This window comes from Halichoerus grypus, chromosome 7 (genome assembly GCF_964656455.1).
Source record: "Halichoerus grypus chromosome 7, mHalGry1.hap1.1, whole genome shotgun sequence".
NCBI lineage: Eukaryota > Metazoa > Chordata > Mammalia > Carnivora > Phocidae > Halichoerus > Halichoerus grypus.
The window spans coordinates 140,416,337-140,436,548 of NC_135718.1; the positions used below are offsets into that span (position 1 = coordinate 140,416,337).

At 36.1% G+C, this 20,212-nt stretch overlaps 1 protein-coding gene across 1 annotated transcript in view; it reads right to left on the minus strand.

Moving 5' to 3' along the window:
* The window catches only part of USH2A (usherin), a 687,474-nt gene that overhangs the window by 93,581 nt on the left and 573,681 nt on the right, over positions 1-20,212 (minus strand). The window contains exons 58-59 of the mRNA XM_078078672.1: positions 9,915-10,073; positions 8,302-8,464 (exon numbers count right to left, since the gene is read on the minus strand). Coding sequence (XP_077934798.1) covers positions 8,302-8,464; positions 9,915-10,073 — 322 coding nt within the window. The remainder of the gene's footprint in view (positions 1-8,301; positions 8,465-9,914; positions 10,074-20,212) is intronic.

Sequence of the window (20,212 nt, forward strand, 5' to 3'; positions counted from 1 at the left end):
TGAGCTCTGCCAATAGGGGGCGCCAGAGGGAGAGCAGAAGGCTGAAAGGAGAAAGGAACGGGCTCCTTACTCTTTGTGTCCTGTTTGCCTGCTGATTATGTGAGCATTTCTCCAGCCAGGATTTTTTACCCTGAAAATAACAAATCTTTCCTCCTCATGAGAAGTTTGAGTATAAAATTTTAACAACACTTGGAAAAGCCATCTTTATCTCGTGCCTTCTTCCCAGACACCTGCATCAACTGGAAGCTGACTCCTCCTCAGGTGTCTGGGTCCCAGCATGGGGCAGGGGGTCGGGGGGGGGGTGCTCCCCTCTAGTTACTGAGTTTTAAGAAGTCTAGCTGCCTCGGGGCGCCTGGGTGGCTCAGTTGGTTAAGCGACTGCCTTCGGCTCAGGTCATGATCCTGGAGTCCCGGGATCGAGTCCCACATCGGGTTCCCTGCTCAGCGGGGAGTCTACTTCTCCCTCTGGCCCTCCCCCTCTCATGCTCTCTCTCTCTCATTCTCTCTCTCAAATAAATAAATAAAATCTTTAAAAAAAAAAGAAGTCTAGCTGCCTCAGTCCCAAGGGTAGTAGCTGTTTCCGGCAGTTGTCACCTGCATGATATCTTAGAGTTCACTTTTTATCCTTCCAGTTACGTAGTTATCAAATTTACAACTAGTTAACAATTATGTATGTTAAACTCAGTTAAGATGACTGTTGTGGTTTCTCTTTCCCAAGCAGAACTTGCTACAGAGAATGATGATGATGTTCACAGAAAGAGAGAAATAGGAAAATCATGAACAGGGTGAGGATTGATTTGCATCTGGACTAACTGAATTTACTATTCTGTCTTTATCACACCATGATATATTTGTTGTGAAAAGTAATTAGAAAATATGGATGAGCAAAAACACAAGTACAGGCAGTCCCCAACTTAAGATGGCTCGACTTACAATTTTTTGACTTTATGACGATGTGACAGTGATAGCCATTCAGTAGACACTGTACTTCAAATTCTGAATTTTGATCTTTTCCCAGGACACTCTTTCAGAATTCTGGGGCAGTGGCAGTGAGTGGCAGCTTCTAGTCAGCCGCACAATCACAGGGTAAACAACTGACAACCAACCCTTCTGTAACCACACAACCATTCTGTTTATACTTTACAATTATGTGAGAATTACATGAGATTACATGGGATTACATGAGATCTCATTTACAAATTACATGAGAGGTTCAACACTTTATTCTAAAATAAGATTAAAATATTATAAAATTTATAAAATATATTATAAAATACAAAAATAACACAAAATATTATTTATGTTAGATGATTTTCCCCAACTGTAGGGTAATGTAAGTGTTCTGAACACATCTAAAATAGGCCAGGCTAAGCCATGATGTTTCATATGTTAAGGGTATTTTTTTTTTAAGATTTTATTTATTTATTTGAGAGACAGAGTGAGAGCGCAAGTGAGGGAGGAGCAGAGGGAGAGGGACAAGCGGACTCCGTGTTGAGCATGGAATCTGACATGGGGCTTGATCCCATGACCCTGGGATCATGACCTGAGCCAAAATCAAAAGTCCAACGCTCAACCAACTGAGGCACCCAGGCACCCCTGGTATGTTAGGTGTATTAAATACATTTTTGACTTAGAGTATTTTCAACTTACAATGGGTTTATTGGGATGTAACCCCATAGTAAGTTGAGGAGGATCTGTATTTAAAAGGATTGTGCTTGGGGCGCCTGGGTGACTCAATCGGCTAAACGTCTGCCTTTGGCTCAGGTCATGATCCCAGAGTCCTGGGATTGAGTCCTGCATTGGGTTCCCCACTCAGCTGGTAGCCTGCTTCTCCTTCTGTCCCTCCCCCTTCTCATGCTTTCTCTCTCTCTCTCAAATAAATAAATAAAAATCTTAAAAATAAATAAATAAAAGGATTGTACTTAACTTATCTCCGGGAGATAAGCATTGTTAAGGTTTTTTTGTTGTTTCCAGACATTTTTATGCACATATAAATGTAAAGAAATATTCTATATATTGAAGAAAAACAGAATCACCCTAGGCACGCTGTTGTGCAATCTGCTTCATTTATTATCAGGAATCTTTTTCCTTGTCCTTAAATATTTGTAACTGCCAGATTTGTCTTTCTAAAGCATGGTGCATCTTTACTGCACATCTAGATGACTTCCTACTTTTATCATGCTTGATGTTTAACACAGGACTTTCACATACATTATTTCATTTAATTCTTACAAAATTCTAGGAGGTTATTCTTTATTAGCCTAACTTTACATAAAAATGAAGCTTGGGGAATATAATGACTTCCCCAAGGTCACGTAACTAGTAAGTGTTGGACCCAGCACCTGGAAGCCATATCTTCTGTCTACAAATGCCAAGCTCTGTCCACTTTATCACATTGCTTTTCTATTTTACCCCAAACTTGCAATGGCTTACATCGCCTCTAAATAAAAAATCTAAACTCCTTAGCCTGGTATTTCAAGTCTTCTAAAATCTACCATCAAGCTTATTGTCAAAATTCTCCTTATAAATAACAAAGGCTCCAGCCAAGCCTGACTATTACTTGAACACTATGCCTTCAGCGTTGGGAATTTGGTTCATTCTATTAATTTTATTCACCTGAGATATCTTTGCCATCAGGCTCCACTTATTAAAATCCGGTCCACTATAAATGAAACAGAATACAAAATCCTGAAATGGATCAGATGATACATGGGGATTTTGTATAGGTGGCATCTCAAATCAGTGAATTATAAAATAATGTTGACAAACTAGATAGTTTTTTAAAAAAATAAATGCATAGATTTCTTGCCTCATTCTTTAAAACAAAATCAAGTCTATATTTAGATATAAGGAGTAGAACCCATAAAATTGCTGGAAGAAATAATTGATGTGTTATTTTTATATGATCATTAAAGGGAAAATTTCCTGACTATATAAAGAGCATAGACAAGTGAATGACAAATAGTCCAAAAGAAAATAATCTAAGGATATATAATATTTATATACACACACATGTAGCAAGTAAATATTTAAAATAAATGAACGACTTCACTTATATTGACCAAAATTTTAATTAAAACAACAATAATATGCCATTTAAAATATTGAACTAGCAAAGATTTGAAAAATTGATAAGACCCCCTATTGACAGGAGTTTCCAGAATTAAAATTCTTACAAACCATAGGAATTTAAAATGTATAAAATTTGACCCTGCACTTCTAGTACTAAGAATAATCCTTCACCTGCTCATTGTAAAGGTGTTTTTTTTTTAGTTGCTGTTGTAATGAAAACTTGGAAATCACTTCTTTTGCCATCAGTAGGGGACTGGTTAAATAATATTGACACACATCCATATAATAAAATATAGTTGAGTCATTAAAAGAAGTGAGGTGTGTTGAAAATAGAGCTACCATATGATCCAGCAATTGCACTACTGGGTATTTACCCCAAAGATACAAATGTAGGGATCCGAAGGGGTACGTGCACCCCGATGTTTATAGCAGCAATGTCCACAATAGCCAAACTGTGGAAAGAGCCAAGATGTCCATCAACAGAAGAATGGATAAAGAAGATGTGGTATATATATACAATGGAATATTATGCAGCCATCAAAAAGAATGAAATCTTGCCATTTGCAATGACATGGATGGAACTGGAGGGTATTATGCTGAGCGAAATAAGTCAATCAGAGAAAGACATGTATCATATGACCTCACTGATATGAGGAATTCTTAATCTCAGGAAACAAACTGAGGGTTGCTGGAGTGGTGGGGGCTGGGAGGGATGGGGTGGCTGGGTGATAGACATTGGGGAGGGTATGTGCTATGGTGAGCGCTGTGAATTGTGCAAGACTGTTGAATCACAGATCTGTACCTCTGAAGCAAATAATACATTATATGTTAAAAAAAAAAAAAAGAAGAAGATAGCAGGAGGGGAAGAATGAAGGGGGGGAAATCGGAGGGGGAGACGAACCATGAGAGACTATGGACTCTGAAAAACAAACAGGGTTCTAGAGGGGAGGGGGGTAGGAGGATGGGTTAATCTGGTGATGGGTATTAAAGAGTGCATGTTCTGCATGGAGCACTGGGTGTTATACGCAAACAATGAATCATGGAACAGTGCATCAAAAACTAATGATGTAATGTATGGTGATTAACATAACATAATAAAAAAAATAAAAAAAAAAAAAAAGAAGTGAGGTGTGTGTGTGTGTGTGCATGTGCATCCAAATGCCCAAAGAAAATTGGAGAACACCATAAACAATATGATTCTTTTTATGTAAGGGAAACTATAAAAAGAAAGCAGAAATATTACAGATATTAAAATTAATAGTAGTTACTTTCATTGATGGAAATTTTATGTGCCTTGGGGTAAGTCATAAAGAAAGGATAAGTAGCCTTTGTAATATTCTGTCCTGTTAAAACTTTTTTCCAACAAAAGTATTTCTAATAATGTTCACTAAATTTTTATATTGTAAGGCCAAGTCCCAATGACATTAATTTCATCCATGAATGAATGAAGTCTTCCATAAATATTCCAGACAAAAAGAATTCTTCTCTCCTGTAAACTTTCTGGTAAATATTTATATTTTTCACATTATATTTCTCTTTTTATGTTTGTTTGCTTAGTTTGACATATATCTCCTACTATAGTAAAGGTCCTTGGTAATAGGACTCCGATTTCACAGTAGATATGAACATTTCTATCTATCTATTGATATCTCTATCATCTATCAATCATCTACCTATCTCCATCTCCATATCTATATTTCCATACAACATGAATTGATTGTATAAAAATTTCTTCACTTTTGAGTCAATGCCTTCTTAGTTTACTCAATCAGCTTAATTTTCCATTTTAGAAAATTATGACTTGCAGTGCCCTGCTTGGAATATTCTTCCATATCAACCATCCATCCAAACTATCTCCAATTTTATCCTTCAAAATCTTACTATTTAAATACTCAAAAAGAGTTCATTATTCATTTCTAGTTTTACAGTGTTAGAAGGTATTTGTATATATTTTTTCTTATTGCACATCCATCAATCTTTGTATTTATTAAAAGAGACAGTTTATGAGAATAAACTTCATGCAATTTTGTCTCTATTAAAATGATGGGAGATCATTTCATCAAGTATTTTGTAAAGTCCTAAGAAAAAAATATTTGGTGGATTTTGTAGATGGAAGTCAGATTTTGTGGAGGGATTTTGCCACTTACAACATTATAGATATAAGATAGAGGGGAATACTGAAAAATCGTTATTACAATATGCAAATGTACTATGAGGAGAAAACAAAAGCTGAAGATGGCTTTATCTATACTCTATCAGTAAACAGGTTGCACAACACGATCCTCAATGTTGTCCCTATTGTCAGAAATGTGTTCTGTAACTCCTCACCTTAGGGAACAAAGTAGCCTAAATCAAATAACGAAGTAACAGGTAAATGGAACAGAAGCAATTGCATTAATCATCATATCCTTCCTAGATTATTCTGTTTGTAAAGTCATCAACACCCCTTTATCAGTGCAGACGCCTTTCTGTAGGATGATATCTAGAGGCAGTCTTTAAACAATGGAAGGAAATTACTGAGGGGAAGTGATTTAGGGGGTTAGAGAGAGCAGAGTGACAGGTATTTTCAAAATGGGATTGGCAAGTTGGCTTCCTGCAATTTAATGAAAATACCTGCCTAGGCCAAACCCCGTCTTTGGTTTGAGCTAAGTGTATTTCCTTTGGTGGCGATACAAGAAAGAGGAGGCAAATGATGAAGCAGGAATTACATGCCATAACCTCCCCAGAAATACTGCAGGCTTGTGGCCATAACTATATAAGGGGCTCTATGTAGTCCCGGAATGAAAAAGAACTATGTGTCTACATTCTATTTCTGTCCTTACAAATTTCTGATTTTTTTTTTGCAGCTATCTAAGAAAAATTTGATATTGTTGTTGTCTAAGCACATTTAAACTTCAGCTGAAATAACCGCCAAGTGATTCATGCCTATGTAGGTGAATATAACGATTGTATCTGGAGCCCCAGTGCGCCATTTTCATTTCACTTTAAATAAAAAACAAAATGTATCTATGTCAGTCAGTGCCCTTCTGCTGTACTCAGAGGTATCAAACAGGCTACAATTATGATTGTGAAGTGATTGTGTCACATTGGAGGAAGGTTTATTGCTTTTGAGTCTGCTAGGCGGTAACACATTCTGTTTCATATTACTCTTTATATCATTGTTTGGCTGTGACTAGAATAATCAAATGCCATCAAACGCTGTCAAATTCAATTTACAGTATTTTTCATTGAAGCGGGCTTTCTGCATTATATTTCCTGTTTTCCCTCTCTATAGCTGCCACGGAATAGTCACTGTAATCATGAGCTTTATTTACAAAACCAACAGACTGAAGCCACGTCCTGCTCTGTAACAGATACTTTATTTCCCTTTATTCAGAATAGGAATTTGATGTGCTTTTCTCATACAATTAGCATTAAGTAGATGAAAGAAAACTATTCCAAGAGGATGGGCATTTTAGAGCCTGCACTAATGTGCTTAGCGTAAAATGTAAATTCACATTAGCCATTTTTACGTGTTCGTGTGTATTTGAATCAGAAATATTATTCTTCAAATTAATGTTTGCTGAGAAGAAATTTGGCTTGCTCTTTTTTGGCCATGTAATTTACATAACCAGAAATGCAATAATACTTTCTCCTTTCATAATTTTCCTACAAACCCTTACTCATCACTGACCTGAATCAAAGGGTTTCAATACCTGAAGTTGCAAGAGGAGCCTGAACTAAGTTTCCCAACATATTCAAGGCATCGGACCAAACGGGAAGGTGTGAGGCCGCTGGAGAGACTAACAGACCACGTGGGAGTAGGGGTGAGAGTCTGAGCAAGAATGTATTGTTCTCTGTTTGCCTAATGTAAATATGTGGCTTTTGGAATGGGGTTTTCAATCGGCAAATCCCTTATGTCTGCTGGTAGCTATCTTCCATAGCGTCTTTTCTCACTTAGACAGTTATGGTCAGGAGGTTCTGTGTCTCCTCCACCCCCAATTCATATGCCAAATTCCAAACGCCCAAGGTAATGGTATTAGGAGGTGAGACATTTGGGACGTGATTGGGATATGAGTGTGGAACCCTCATGATGGGATGAGTGTCCCTTCTAACGGAGACCCATGGAGCTCTCTAGTTGCTTCCGCCATAGTGACGACGCAATGAAATGACAGCTGTCTGTGAACCAGGAAGTGGACCCTCACCAAACATGGAATCTGTCAGCACCTTCATTTTGTATTTTCCCAACTTCCAGAGAAATAATGTGTGTTGTTTATAAGCCACCCAGTTTATGCCATTTTTGTTACAGCAGTCCGAAGGGACTAGAACAGAGAGCAAACTCTCAGTGGACAGGTTCTTTGCCTCCTTGACTCTCTTTCTGTTTTACTTTTGCCTTCTCTCCTCTCTTCCTCCTTCTCCCTCAAGGTTCCTCTGTAATTCTGTTTCCCCTTCTCTCTCTTTCTCTCCTTCCTATTCTCTTCTCCCTCTCTCCCTCTGCTTCTCCTCTTCATTATTCATTATTTATGTAAAGAAAATGTTAAATTAAAACTATGTCTGTGTGCATCAGGTGAAGACTGGATCTGTGAGTGCAATACCCTTCAACCCAAAGTGCCCATGGTCCCCCTGTCTCTTCCTCCTCTCTTCTCTTTCCCTCCATTCTCTCTTTCGTTCTTTTCTTCATTTTAGGGGGATATACTTAACAAATTCTGCACATCATGGTGAAAAGAAGCTGCATTACCATCTACTTCATGCCCAGAACCATCTAGCCAGCTGAGTGGGAGTTCCTTCCAACAGAAGGGGAATTGCAGAGTTGAGCCATTCTTTCTGCAGATGGAAAGCACCCTGTTTTTTGAGGATGAAAAGCTTTTCCAAGCTCCACATAATAGGTGATGGGAAATATTAGAATTCTCATTGCACACCTGGTTCCTCCTCTGGAATGACTATGTTCTCTTGGTCAGTGAGCCTCCAGAGGACTGCTCTATGACTCAATCAGAGGTAAGGCTGATGTGCACTATGAGGTCTTGTCTTTCAAGTAGGGCTCAGACAAAACTGTTACATGGTAGCTGTGGTTTTTTTCCCCCCGGATCATGTGTAAAAGCTTCCAGTACCAATCTCAGACCCTAGGAAGTGCTCTGAAAAGCACCAATTCCCATTTATTCGCTTACGGAAAAAGAAAATGTATTTGATTTTACAGTCCTGGAATAGTACACATTTTTAAATAATTTAAAATAACAGTAATAGTCAATGTTACCTGTGAAGAAAGTAGTTGATGATGACTCCATTTGGCTTTTCAGGTGGCATCCATTTAACCTCTATGCAAGCTGACCCCAGTGCCTTAAGAACCGGGGAATGTAGATCCATTGGGGCTGCTTCAGATGTTTTGACAAATGTCCTACTGCTAACTCCACAACTTCCTTGAAAAAAATTGAGTCCTTTAGTAATTTGTCAAGCAGGGAAAAGAACTACATATGCATTTAGAAGGATAAGGAGATCATCGAAATCATTTTAGCTGAACTTTCGTATATGACCCTTGTACACATATTTTAGAATAGTACTATAAATCTCTATATAATTTGAATGTATTTATATGTATACATATTTTATATTATATTTATATTATGTATATTTAAATAGAGAATCAGTTTTGGAAAATCCATTAAGTAACCACAAATTTATAGAGGCATAGATAAGAATGCTTATGCTTGTCTGAATTATGGTTTCTCTAGTTTATTACAGTTATTCTGCCAGAAAGTGATAATGTACTTGAATATCATAAGTGTGTATGACCTGCATATCTTGTAGTCTTAATAATATCTTATTTTTGCCAATATTTTAAAATAATGACCATCTCCCAACATGCAGGAATCAATTAATTTGAAGAATATTGTATCTCCATAGCATAGTTTTAGAGACATAGAGATGTAGAAGTTGATTTTGCATTTAAATAAAGAAAACACTAGTTTAAAACCATTTCTATGTTGATTAGCTGAGGGCCGAATCAGAAAAAACAGTATCCTTCAAAACAAAATGCCTTGGTTTCGTTTGTAGAGAGAAGGGGGCAAACTGACTCACAATTTTGGAGAAGAGGCAAAGCAAAATCACAGATCCCTCATCCTAATCAACTCCATGGAAACTGATACTCATTTGGAAACAGAAGTTCCTAAGCACAAATAAGATAGGAGTTCCCATCACTCAAGTATAAGATTGGGACATTTCTTTAATTTAAAGTGGAACAACATGTTTTATACACCAATATGAGTTACATTTTTTCTTCTCTTATTAATACATGATGTAACATTTGGAGGGATGAAGGGACTGAGGGAGGCTCTTCCTTAAGACCATAGAGATGGATGACGATTTCATAGATCACTAGCCTATGCCATGAAACTCAGGGCAACAGTCTGCATATATGAGATAGAGTTCAGGGAAGCACAGTAAAATACATAAGTGTAACTCAACTTCTAAATAATGTCTCCCCTCACCCCCAAATAAAACTTAAATAAACCAAAGTGAGTACCTTTTCTTTCTGAAATTTTCATAATACTTATTTTGTTTTATATTACCAATGATTCCTTTATGTGATCTAGGCGTTTTTCTTTTAAAGGGCCTTATAAAACAAGACTTTGCAAAACCACCATTTTAATATATTTAAATATTCATGATTTAATGTGCAGAAATGCATAATGCTTCACTCAATGCCAGGCTCTGATTTTTCTGGGTAAACAGTCCAGTACAAATAAGAAATGAAATGTTAGTCTTTGTATTTGAATTGAGAATCTATTCCTTTTTAATGAATTTTTTCATAAAAATACTTTTTTTTTTTTTTTTATAAAAGCCCAGGACAAGTGTCTGAAAGACTTTCACCATTTTGACATGCTTGTATCCTTATCTCATATTGTGTGAATGGAGCCAAATTTTCCAGAAGGATGCATTGATGATGACCAACAGAGGAGGTCAGAGGTGCTACACTTCCAGCATTGAGTAAGACATTGTACTCCACAGGCATTTTGGGGATGAGGATCCCTTTAAAGAGAGAGAGAGAGAGAAAACATATGTATGCTATACAGAATGGTCAATAAATGTTTGTCTTTTAAAAACAATGAATCTTTAACATTTTATAGCTTAAAGGTATATTATTGCTGAATATAGCAATTAATAACTGTATGAATGTATATTCCAAAAGTAAAAAAATGTGTATCACCCATTTTCAAAAACAAATGAAGTACATATAATAGTTCTATTCAAAGGCATAATCTATGGGCAAATAAAAACGAAGGCACGTTTCACTTCTTAAAAAATATAAGGCAATTAGAAATGGTGTCATATATTTTTGCTGGCTTACTTACTCTTAAAGTACATAAAAAAACCCACCAGTTTTGCTTGTGGCAATAATTTTTCTGTAGACATTGTGTATGCATCCAGTCTGACACAGATTCTTGACATAAGAGCCCATAAAGTATCCAAATCATAGTCTACCTAGAGAATTCCCAGTGCATTAATTAATGAGTTAGGACAGTCCACTCTGTCAGGGAGACTTATGGACCTAAATACATATGAAATTTGGGTTCAAAACTGTCATTTTTCACAATGCTTCTGGAAGAAAGAAGGTCTTGTCAGTTTAGCCTCTTCACAATCTATTCATATAATTAAATGCCTGTAAGTTTTATTTGGTCATGAACAACATGTACATTTTTTTTTTCAAGGAGAGTATATGAGGCTTGAATGAAGAATATAATGGAATTTCTCATGAGACTTTCTCATTGATCTGATAGCTTATAACATTTGTGGGTTTAATTACTTACCTTTGTAGTACTTAAATAAGGTTATCTTTGCTATAGAAGCAATGAAATCTATAGCACAGGACTCAATAACCCTTTAGAAATGAGGTCTAAAAAAATGAAATGAAGGTTTGCTTTTTGTAGATATAGCCCCAATTGTATAAGAGGCGGAAGAGCCAGGACAAAGCAGAGATGCTTGGGATTTTGTGTAGGATAGATGAAAATAAGGACTCAACGAAGGATATATGGATCATAGTCAGAGGGACTGATCAATTGTTTCCTTTGGAAAGAGGCAATTATGCTGGACCCAGACTAAGAATTTTTATTTTAAATTAGATCATCCTAGTTAAATTATCTGTTGTATTTGTCCTAATGGCTTAAATTACTACTATTCTATCACTGATTCCTAAATTCCTATCTCCGGCTTTTTATCTCTCTTGCATTCCAGATTCTATTTTCAGCAGCCTACTTCACAGAAACCTCAATCTCAACAGGTCCAAAGCATAGTCACTACATTTTCCACTCCCAAACCTGTTCTTGGGTTTCCTTTCCATTTTCCTATGCCAGAGGCCTTAGAGTAAACCCTTATGCATTCCAGTTGCATGCAAGACAGTGTACTCCATAAAGTCAGGGGGGCTCTGTTCTCCTCCCCAGTGTAGTTCCAGTGCCTAGAGTTTAGCACATATTTGCAGCTCAATAAATGTTGGTTTGAATGAATGAATGAAATCTCAGAACAATATTGTAAAGCAAATGTTACTACGTTTTTTTAAGATGAGAAAACTAAGCAATTTGTTCCAGATTGCACATTGATTACTTGGGGTAGTCAGACTTGAACTCAGGCCCATCTGATACCAAAGCTTAACTCTCTGTATTTATGCTCTCTCTTGGTAATGGAGACTCGGATTAGGACAACCGGGGAAAAATGAGAGGATAATTTTGAGACAACATGGGTAGCCGGGCAGAACAGGTATTGGACACTGATTAGGGGGAAAAAAAGGTGATGGAAAAATTAGAATTCCCACGGATGGAACTAAATTATAGGTGAATATTTGAAGTTCTGAAGGGCAGATTTCCGAAACTGAAATACACATATCCTACACGCTTGTGGATTTCTGTCGAAGGATTTTCAAAGACAAGGATAAACATGGTACCTCTTCCTAGAATGCCAGTTTGACCTGTAAAATTTGGGAAATGCAAGCCTTCCTTGCCTGAGCAAACCAGCAGAATCCCACTTTTCCTTGTTCACAAAAATTTGGTATGGATTTTTCTTCCTAAAAAGCCTCAGACTAGAAAACTAGATGGGTACCGAGTGATCCGAAGTTTGACTAGTCAGTTGTTTTAACTCTATAGTCACCTCAGAACTAACTAAATGACAGCAGAAGTTTATGCTGACATAATCAGTGTGTTGAACAAGTACAAGTCCTATTCATGATGCAATCAAAACACCACTTAATTTGAGTTGCTCAGTATTGCTTTAAAATGAATTCATCACGGGTAATCTTCTGTAGACACAGGATGAAAATTTGACTGGGCCACATTTCTGCTGAATCTCAGGTAATAGACATTTCTATGTTATTTTTTTTCCATGAAGAAAAAAAGATATCGTGACAAAGATTAATGCCTAGAAAATGTAAATAAATTTATTTTTCTCTTTAATGGTATAGTGAATACACATACTGGGCTTATTTAGAAGATACTCTTTGAGGCCTAATTCTCCGCTGTAAGACAAAACTGGGAATGTTTTTACTGCTCCAACAAGACTGCTATAGTTAAAATTAAGTTTGAGAGTTGGATGAAGAGCGTTGATTATAGGGACCATTTGAAACTCTTAGTACATTAATGAGTGAGGAAAACCTATGTACTATGTTAGAGGTAAAATAAAGACCAGTATAATCAGGCTTTTATTTCCCCACTAAAAATGTTCTTTGGAGATTGTTGTTTGAGGTAGTAAAAGAGAATGAAGAGTGGATCAGGGACTTTCTCAGTTTGTAGTTTGACCTGTCATCAGGAAGATATGCTTATGAAAATTTCCATCCACAGTGTCTTGGAATGTCACAGTATTCACCTCCCATTTTGGGCATTTTTCCTTATTGTTACCCTGACATAGTCTGTAAAGCGGGGGGGGGGGGAGTTTGCTGTTTGTACCCACATATTTATAACAAAATGAAGACAGAAAGAATTGCCTGGACATTAACCTTGTTACTGGGGTCAGCTTTCTCCAGAGTGACCTAATATCAAAATATAGCAGCATATCACTCTTTATCCAAGGAGATTAGTAAAAAAAATACCCCTAATGATAAATTATGAAATACATTATTTTTTGGATGAAGACAAACACATTGGAATACAATGGCAAATTTGTATGAGTTTTGTTTTTTTTTTTTAAAGATTTCATTTATTTGACAGAGAGAGAGAGAGAGACACAGTGAGAGAGGGAACACAAGCAGGGGGAGTGGGAGAGGGAGAAGCAGGCTCCCTGCTGAGCAGGGAGCCCGATGCAGGGCTCGATCTCAGGACCCCGGGATCATGACCTGAGTCGAAGGCAGACGTTTAACAACTGAGCCACCCAGACGCCCCAAATTTGTATGAGTTTTTAAGCTAAAAAGCAAGACCTTAAAGAAATTGCAAGCTTATGGTGATTGCTTTGGGTGGTTTCTAGACCTCCTGGGATTGATTGCATGTTCATTCTGTCTTCTCTGTTTCTGGGATAGATTTTACAGAAAAGTTTGGCAAACATACATTTTAAAAATATTCTATCATTCTTGTTGAACTAGGTAAACCACAGAATGGAGTCAGGCAGATCAAATCCCTTCTCTGCCCTTATTTGTTGTAAATTACTTAACCTCTATGAATGCTGGTCTCTTCATCTGTAAAATGATGATACTAATAGCCACCTCATAAAGAGCTATAAAGATTAAATCAGAAAATGCATATAAAATATTTTAGTACATTCCTGCGACATAGAAAGTGCTGAATTAATGATAGACATCTCAGCAAATCAAAATGAAATGGAACAAAATGGAAAAAAAACCCCACATCTATGACACTATTTTATGTGCCTCAAATACTCTGAACCCACTTTTTTTTTTTTTTTTAATTTTTTTATTGTTATGTTAATCCCCATACATTACATCATTAGTTTTAGATATAGTGTTCCATGATTCATTGTTTGTGCCCAGTGCTCCATGCAGAGCGTGCCCTCCTCAATACCCATCACCAGGCTAACCCATCCTCCCACCCCCCTCCCCTCTAGAACCCTCAGTTTGTTTTTCAGAGTCCATTGTCTCTCATGTGAACCCACCTTTTTAAATAAAGTTTCTATTCCAATTACAAATAAATGTTACATTCATTTAAGTAAATCTCTTTATAACAATATTCTAATCTAGTTTGGTTTTTTTAATGAATACTTGGATATGATCAAGTTGTATTCCTATGAAGATATTTTCCATTCCTAGCAGTAATTTAGAAATGGTCTTCCCTTCAATTCATCTGAGATTGCGCTTTACTGAATGTCTTCCTCTGTACCTACTGGTCTGTTTCCAGTAACTTCTCTGCTTAGAAGGACAGGACTCCTAGGGGGTCAGGGAACAAAACTGTGCTTCTGCTACATTTCAAATATAGACATAATCTCGATCTAGGTTTCAACATGGCTAGTCAAGGCACGAACCTGGAAAATGTATTTTTCACGTCTTGGCTAATTGGAAATAAATGTCCTTTATATATATCTATGAGGTGTTGAAAGAGAAAATGCTCCTTGAAGCTGTGAGCATGTCAAACAGTGACATGTATTTAGGAAAGAGGGCCCCTCCACTGTCATAATTTACAGGACTGTGACACGAAAGGCTCTTGTGTTCCTGCAAACCCTACACCATCTGCAATGAGTCTGAAACAACCTAGCCCCCTGGTATTCTGATGACTAAATGAAATGAAATGGGCATATTTGTTAAAGTCAGCTGGGAAGCCACACGACTTGGTTAGTTCCCGAGTTCATAAATTTATGTCAGAGGAAGAGGAGCAGTGGAAGCTCAAGTGAACCAATTTACCCTAAGTGCAAATGGCAGTTTTGTTATTTGGTGTCAAAGTTACCAGTCCCACAATGACAAGCTGCCATAACACATTTTCTTGTTCACTAAAGAACAAGGATTTCGTTGGTTAATATTCCTTGCAATGCTCCTTTTCATAATTTACAACAACTAGATGCTGATAGGTTATTTAACATTTATGAAGTTAAGATGTAATCAGAAAAACCCTGATTATCTTTACAAATAAAAAAGTTAAATTATTCAACTTTTTTTTTTTCTCTGTGGCTTCATTTCACAGCAGGTGCATACTTTACAATGGGACAAGTCAATCAAATAATCCTTTTTTAAAATCTTTTTTTAGGAGCTGGAGCAGGAACAATTCTAAGAGGAAAACTATTAATTCGGTTTGATAGCTGCATTTGCTTCAAAACACTGGTTGCACTTAATGTAATGCTTTGAACAAATCAGCCTAAATTCTTTGTTGCATAGGCAGGCATATCTTGGTTATGCCCTTTTGAGGGTTTGGAAGTGAAACAAGACTCTCTTAAACACACAACCATACCAACTGTATGGAAATTTTACATAAGTTTTTATAATAGTTGTCATTTTATGCCCTTTCTACCCTAATAGATGGTAGGGTTCATGACAGAGAGGACAATGTCTTATTCTTCTTTATAACCCTCAGGGTATCTAGCATTATACCTTGCCCCTGCGTGGGGCTCAGCAAATATTTTCATGTTCGTTAAAATGAATTGATGATTCAATATACCCAAAGGCTAATGAATTATAGCTCATGAAATTTTAAGCTACAAACAAAACACTCCTACTGGGTTACTGGATGGGCTGCTGTCAAATTACATTGTCCTCATTCATATTTGCTATATTTATAGCAAAATTATTTTTCAGTTTCTGAACTGGATCATAGTAGAACTTAGAAAAAAATCATTTGCTTTCTGCACTGTTTACGTAGAAGAACAGTGAGAAAATAGCACAGTGATTTTGACCATAGAATTTGGAGTCAGATGCATTGTGGGTTGGCTCCAACACCTTTGTGATAAATAACCTAGACAAAATAACAAAATAATATCTAAATTGACTTGTTCTCATTAGTAAAATGGGCAAAGCAATAGGACATACAATATGAGGTTGTTAAAAGCATTAAATGAGATACATATTAATCTCTTAGAAAAATGCCTAGTACATATTAGAACTCAATAAAATAAATTCATTAAATAACAAAAGCAAAGGCAACAAAATAAATCGACAAGTGGGACACATCAGACTGAAAGGCTTCTGTGAAGCAAAGGAAACCATGAAAATGGAAAGGCAACCTATGGAATGGGAGCAGATATTTCCAAACCATTTATCTAATAAGGGGCTAATATCCAAAATATACAAGGAACTCATGTCATTCAATAGCAATAAAACAAATGACCCAATTAAAAAATGGACAAAGGCTATAAATAGATATTTTTTTTTCCCAAAAAAGACAGACAAATGGCTAACAGGTACATGAAAATGTGCTCAACATCCTTAATCACCAGGGCAATGCAAATCAAAAACCACAATGAGATATCACCTCATACATCGTAGGATGACTATTATTAAAAAGACAAGAGATCACAAATTCTGGTGAGAATGCAGAGGAAAAAGACTGTTTGTACACTGTTGGTGGGAATGGAAACTCATATTGCCAGTGCCAGTTTACTATGGAAAACAGGTGTGGAGGTTCCTCAAGAAATTAAAAATAGAACTACTCTATGATCCAGAAAACCTACTTCTGAGTATGTAACCTAAGGAAATAAGATCATTATCTCACAGAGCTATCTATACTCTCATGTTCATTGCAATATTATTCACAATAGCCAAGGTATGGAAACAACTGAAGTGCCTATCAATGGATGGATGACTAAAGAAAATGTAGTATACATGCAATGGAATATTATTCAGCCTTAAAAAGAAGAAAATACTGCCATTTGCAACAACATGGATGAACCTGGAGAGCATTATGCTAAGTGAAATAGCCAGACACAGACAATAACTTTATGGTATTATTTATGTGTGGAATCTTAAAAAAAAAAAAATTGAACTCATAGAAACAGAGTGGAATGGTGGTTGCCAGAGCTGGAGGATGGGGGGAATAGGGAGAAGTTGGTAAAAAGGTACAAATTTTCAGTTTGTGAGATGAATAAGGTCTGAGGATCTAAAGTATAACATCGTGACTGCAGTTGATAGTACTGTATTGTATAATTGAAATTTGCTAAGAGAGTAGAACTTGTGTTCTCACCAAAAAGACAAAAAATAAATATGCGACATGATGTTAGCATTAATTAATTTGAGGGTGGAAATTCTTTCGCAATTACATATGTCAAATCATCATGTTGTAATCTTTAAATATATTATAATTTTGCTTGTCAACTATACCTCAATACAGCTGAAAAAAGATTTATTACTATGTTAAATAAAACATAAATCATTGAAATGAATTTTACACTTTCTTCTGAAATTCAGCACTACTGTCACTTGGTTTTTGCACTTAGAAAATTTAAAGTACTGTCAAAGTTGAATCATCCCAGTTAATGCAAAGTAAATTTTTTAGAGAGCTTAATGCCAATTTTGACTTTAAATGGATATTATCTGATCTAATACACTGCAGTTGATGAGCTTACTGAACACCAAGATGCTTAATGTCTATAGATAGGCCATATTGTGGCTAACTACCCCTTAATCAAAAATTGGTTAATAAAAAGCAATTTTATTCCTAACCAATATATATTTTTTATTCCTAAGCAATATTAATTGAAATGATTTCTCAGAAGAACTGTTGCTAATTGTTTTCTTTAATGGACTAAGAGATAACTATGAATGGACACACACCAGTACTTTGATATTATGCATTAAACCTAAATAACTCACCATCTTTAGTGAGGAAAGTGTGTTGAATGCAATGAGATTGTTAATTAGAACATGCTGAAGGGCTAGAACAGTTCAAAATACAGTCATCACCTTGATAAATTAGAAAGACTCATTATTACCTTCAGAGTTTAAATAATTTTGAGTGGATTCTGAAAGAGCAGGAATATCTCTATTCTTATCCTGAGAAACCATTTATGTTCCAGGAACTATTTCCTTCTTAATTTTCTATAATTTTTCCATTCCTTCACTCTATTTAATACAAATGTGTAAGTCCTGACCTGAGGTTGAGAGCTGTTACAAGGCGAGAAGGAATGTTTAGGAATCAACTAGTGGGACTGCTGTCTATAGCTTGAATAATAATAGCCAGCATCCAGGCAGTGTCCACTAAATGTTTACCATGCTACCTCATCGACTTCACATAAAAGCAATGCAGGGTAGGCATTTGATACCCCATTTCACAGATGAGAAAACTCAAGTTCAGAGACACTGTGGAACTTGCCCAAGGTCGCAGGGAAACTAAATGGTGGAGCCCATTCCACCTAGAAACCAGTATTCCCTTTACAGAAGTAAGTGAAATTATGCATCCATAAGATGACATATAATATTTGGAAGATATGCGTATGTGTCCTCTTTGTCTCTAAAGAAGAAATATGTATTTGTGTGTGTGTGTGTACGTGTGTGTGTATGTGTGTTTAAGGTTGAGTTAGTGTGGAGAGAGGGATAGGCTTCTATAAGAAATCAAGTGTTTGAATAATTTTAAGCAGCAGAAAATCCAAAATTTATTTGTATATTTGCTTGAATGATAAATTTTAGAAACTTACTACTCTGTTCTTTCATTAATTCAGCAAACATTTTAAAAGGATATGTTGTTTGTGCATCATCTGACTTGAAGGTACAAATGATACACAAAAGAGTAGAAGTCTTGATTTTCTAGAGCTTGAAGTGTCTTGATAATCTTACAAGTGACATTTATCAAGTAATAATGAGCTAAAGTGAACCAGGGTTTACCTGGAAAGTAAGAGAATGTCTACTAAGGCTTTAAAACAGTCCTTGAATATTCTTTTTATGGATATTTGTTTGAGAAATGACTCCCTCTCCCACCTAATTAAAATCTTTTGGCACTTGGAATCTGATTTTGCTAAGTCATGCCTTTTCTTTCTGGACTTTTGGATGGATAGGCAAAGCCTTCTGGTTACTAGCTCCTTCATGCCACAGAAGATAACTGTTGTCGGGTAGATACTTTCCCTTCGGGGGCTCACCATTTTCCACAATTAATTTTTCTGGTCTTGGCATGCCCAACAAAAAACATTCTTCCACAATCATTTGGTATTCGCCAATACCTAGCTCTGTTTCTTGGCTCTCTGGGCTACTATTTCGAAAAGCATAGTTGTTGTATCACAAATCCCAAAAAAGTGGGTAATAAATAAAAAGCTTGATTTGGATTTAATAGTTAAGCCAAAGACATGTAGAGATTGCTCTTATAAGGCAGTAGTTGAGAAAAGACCTGAATTTGACTCTTGGCTTTGCTGTGTAACCTTGAGTATATTATATCACTACTTTGAGGTTCAAATCTCTTATCTTAATATGGAAATAATGATATTACTTGTATCCCAGGGTTTGTATGAGTATTAACTCAGGTAACGCAGGGAAAGTGCTTATTAAAGTGTTTGGCTTATACTAGAAATTTAACAAATGGCAAGTATAAACAAGTGATATTAATGAATATAAGTGATATTTGCCAATAGTATTCCAATTATGCTTCCTCTGAATATTCTCACACATCCCCTGGAACTCACTTCCTTTTCTGATAGGATTTATAAACATGTAATAAGAATTAATTTATAGATACCATTGAAATAATAATTTATAAACTGAAAGCCCACTTAATTGCCTAGGTAATTTTCTGTTGCTAAGCAACAACATGGACATTTTTTTCTCCCAGCAACTTACCTGCATAAAGTCACTCTATTCACACTGAGCACAAAACAAAATACATGTGAAAAAAACCCAGTTAATTTAACCACTATTTTGGGTTTGGACATTCAAGAGAAAGTGGCTTGAGTCATGTTTTCAAAGAAATATTGTAATTGACCACTTTTGCTTGGTTTATGTAATTCATGATTACTAAATTTAGAGCACATCAAAACCATCTGGGAAGCTTTAAAAAAAAAAATAAAATCTAGATTTCTTGACTCCATCCCAGGAGATTCTGATTCCGTAAACTTGGGATTGACAACCAGTCTTTGCAAAAGTTTTCTAGGTGATTCTAATGTTTGTTCAGGTTTGGGAACTAGAGGTATGGACTGTTTGGCCCAGTTTTCAGCTCTGCTTATGATGTAATCATTTTGTAATGGCAGGGGAGTATGATGAATACCTTGAAAGCTCTTGACTGTGAGCAAATAAACAGCCTCTGGTTATAACAAATTTGTTTTCTTTCTGTTTAAAA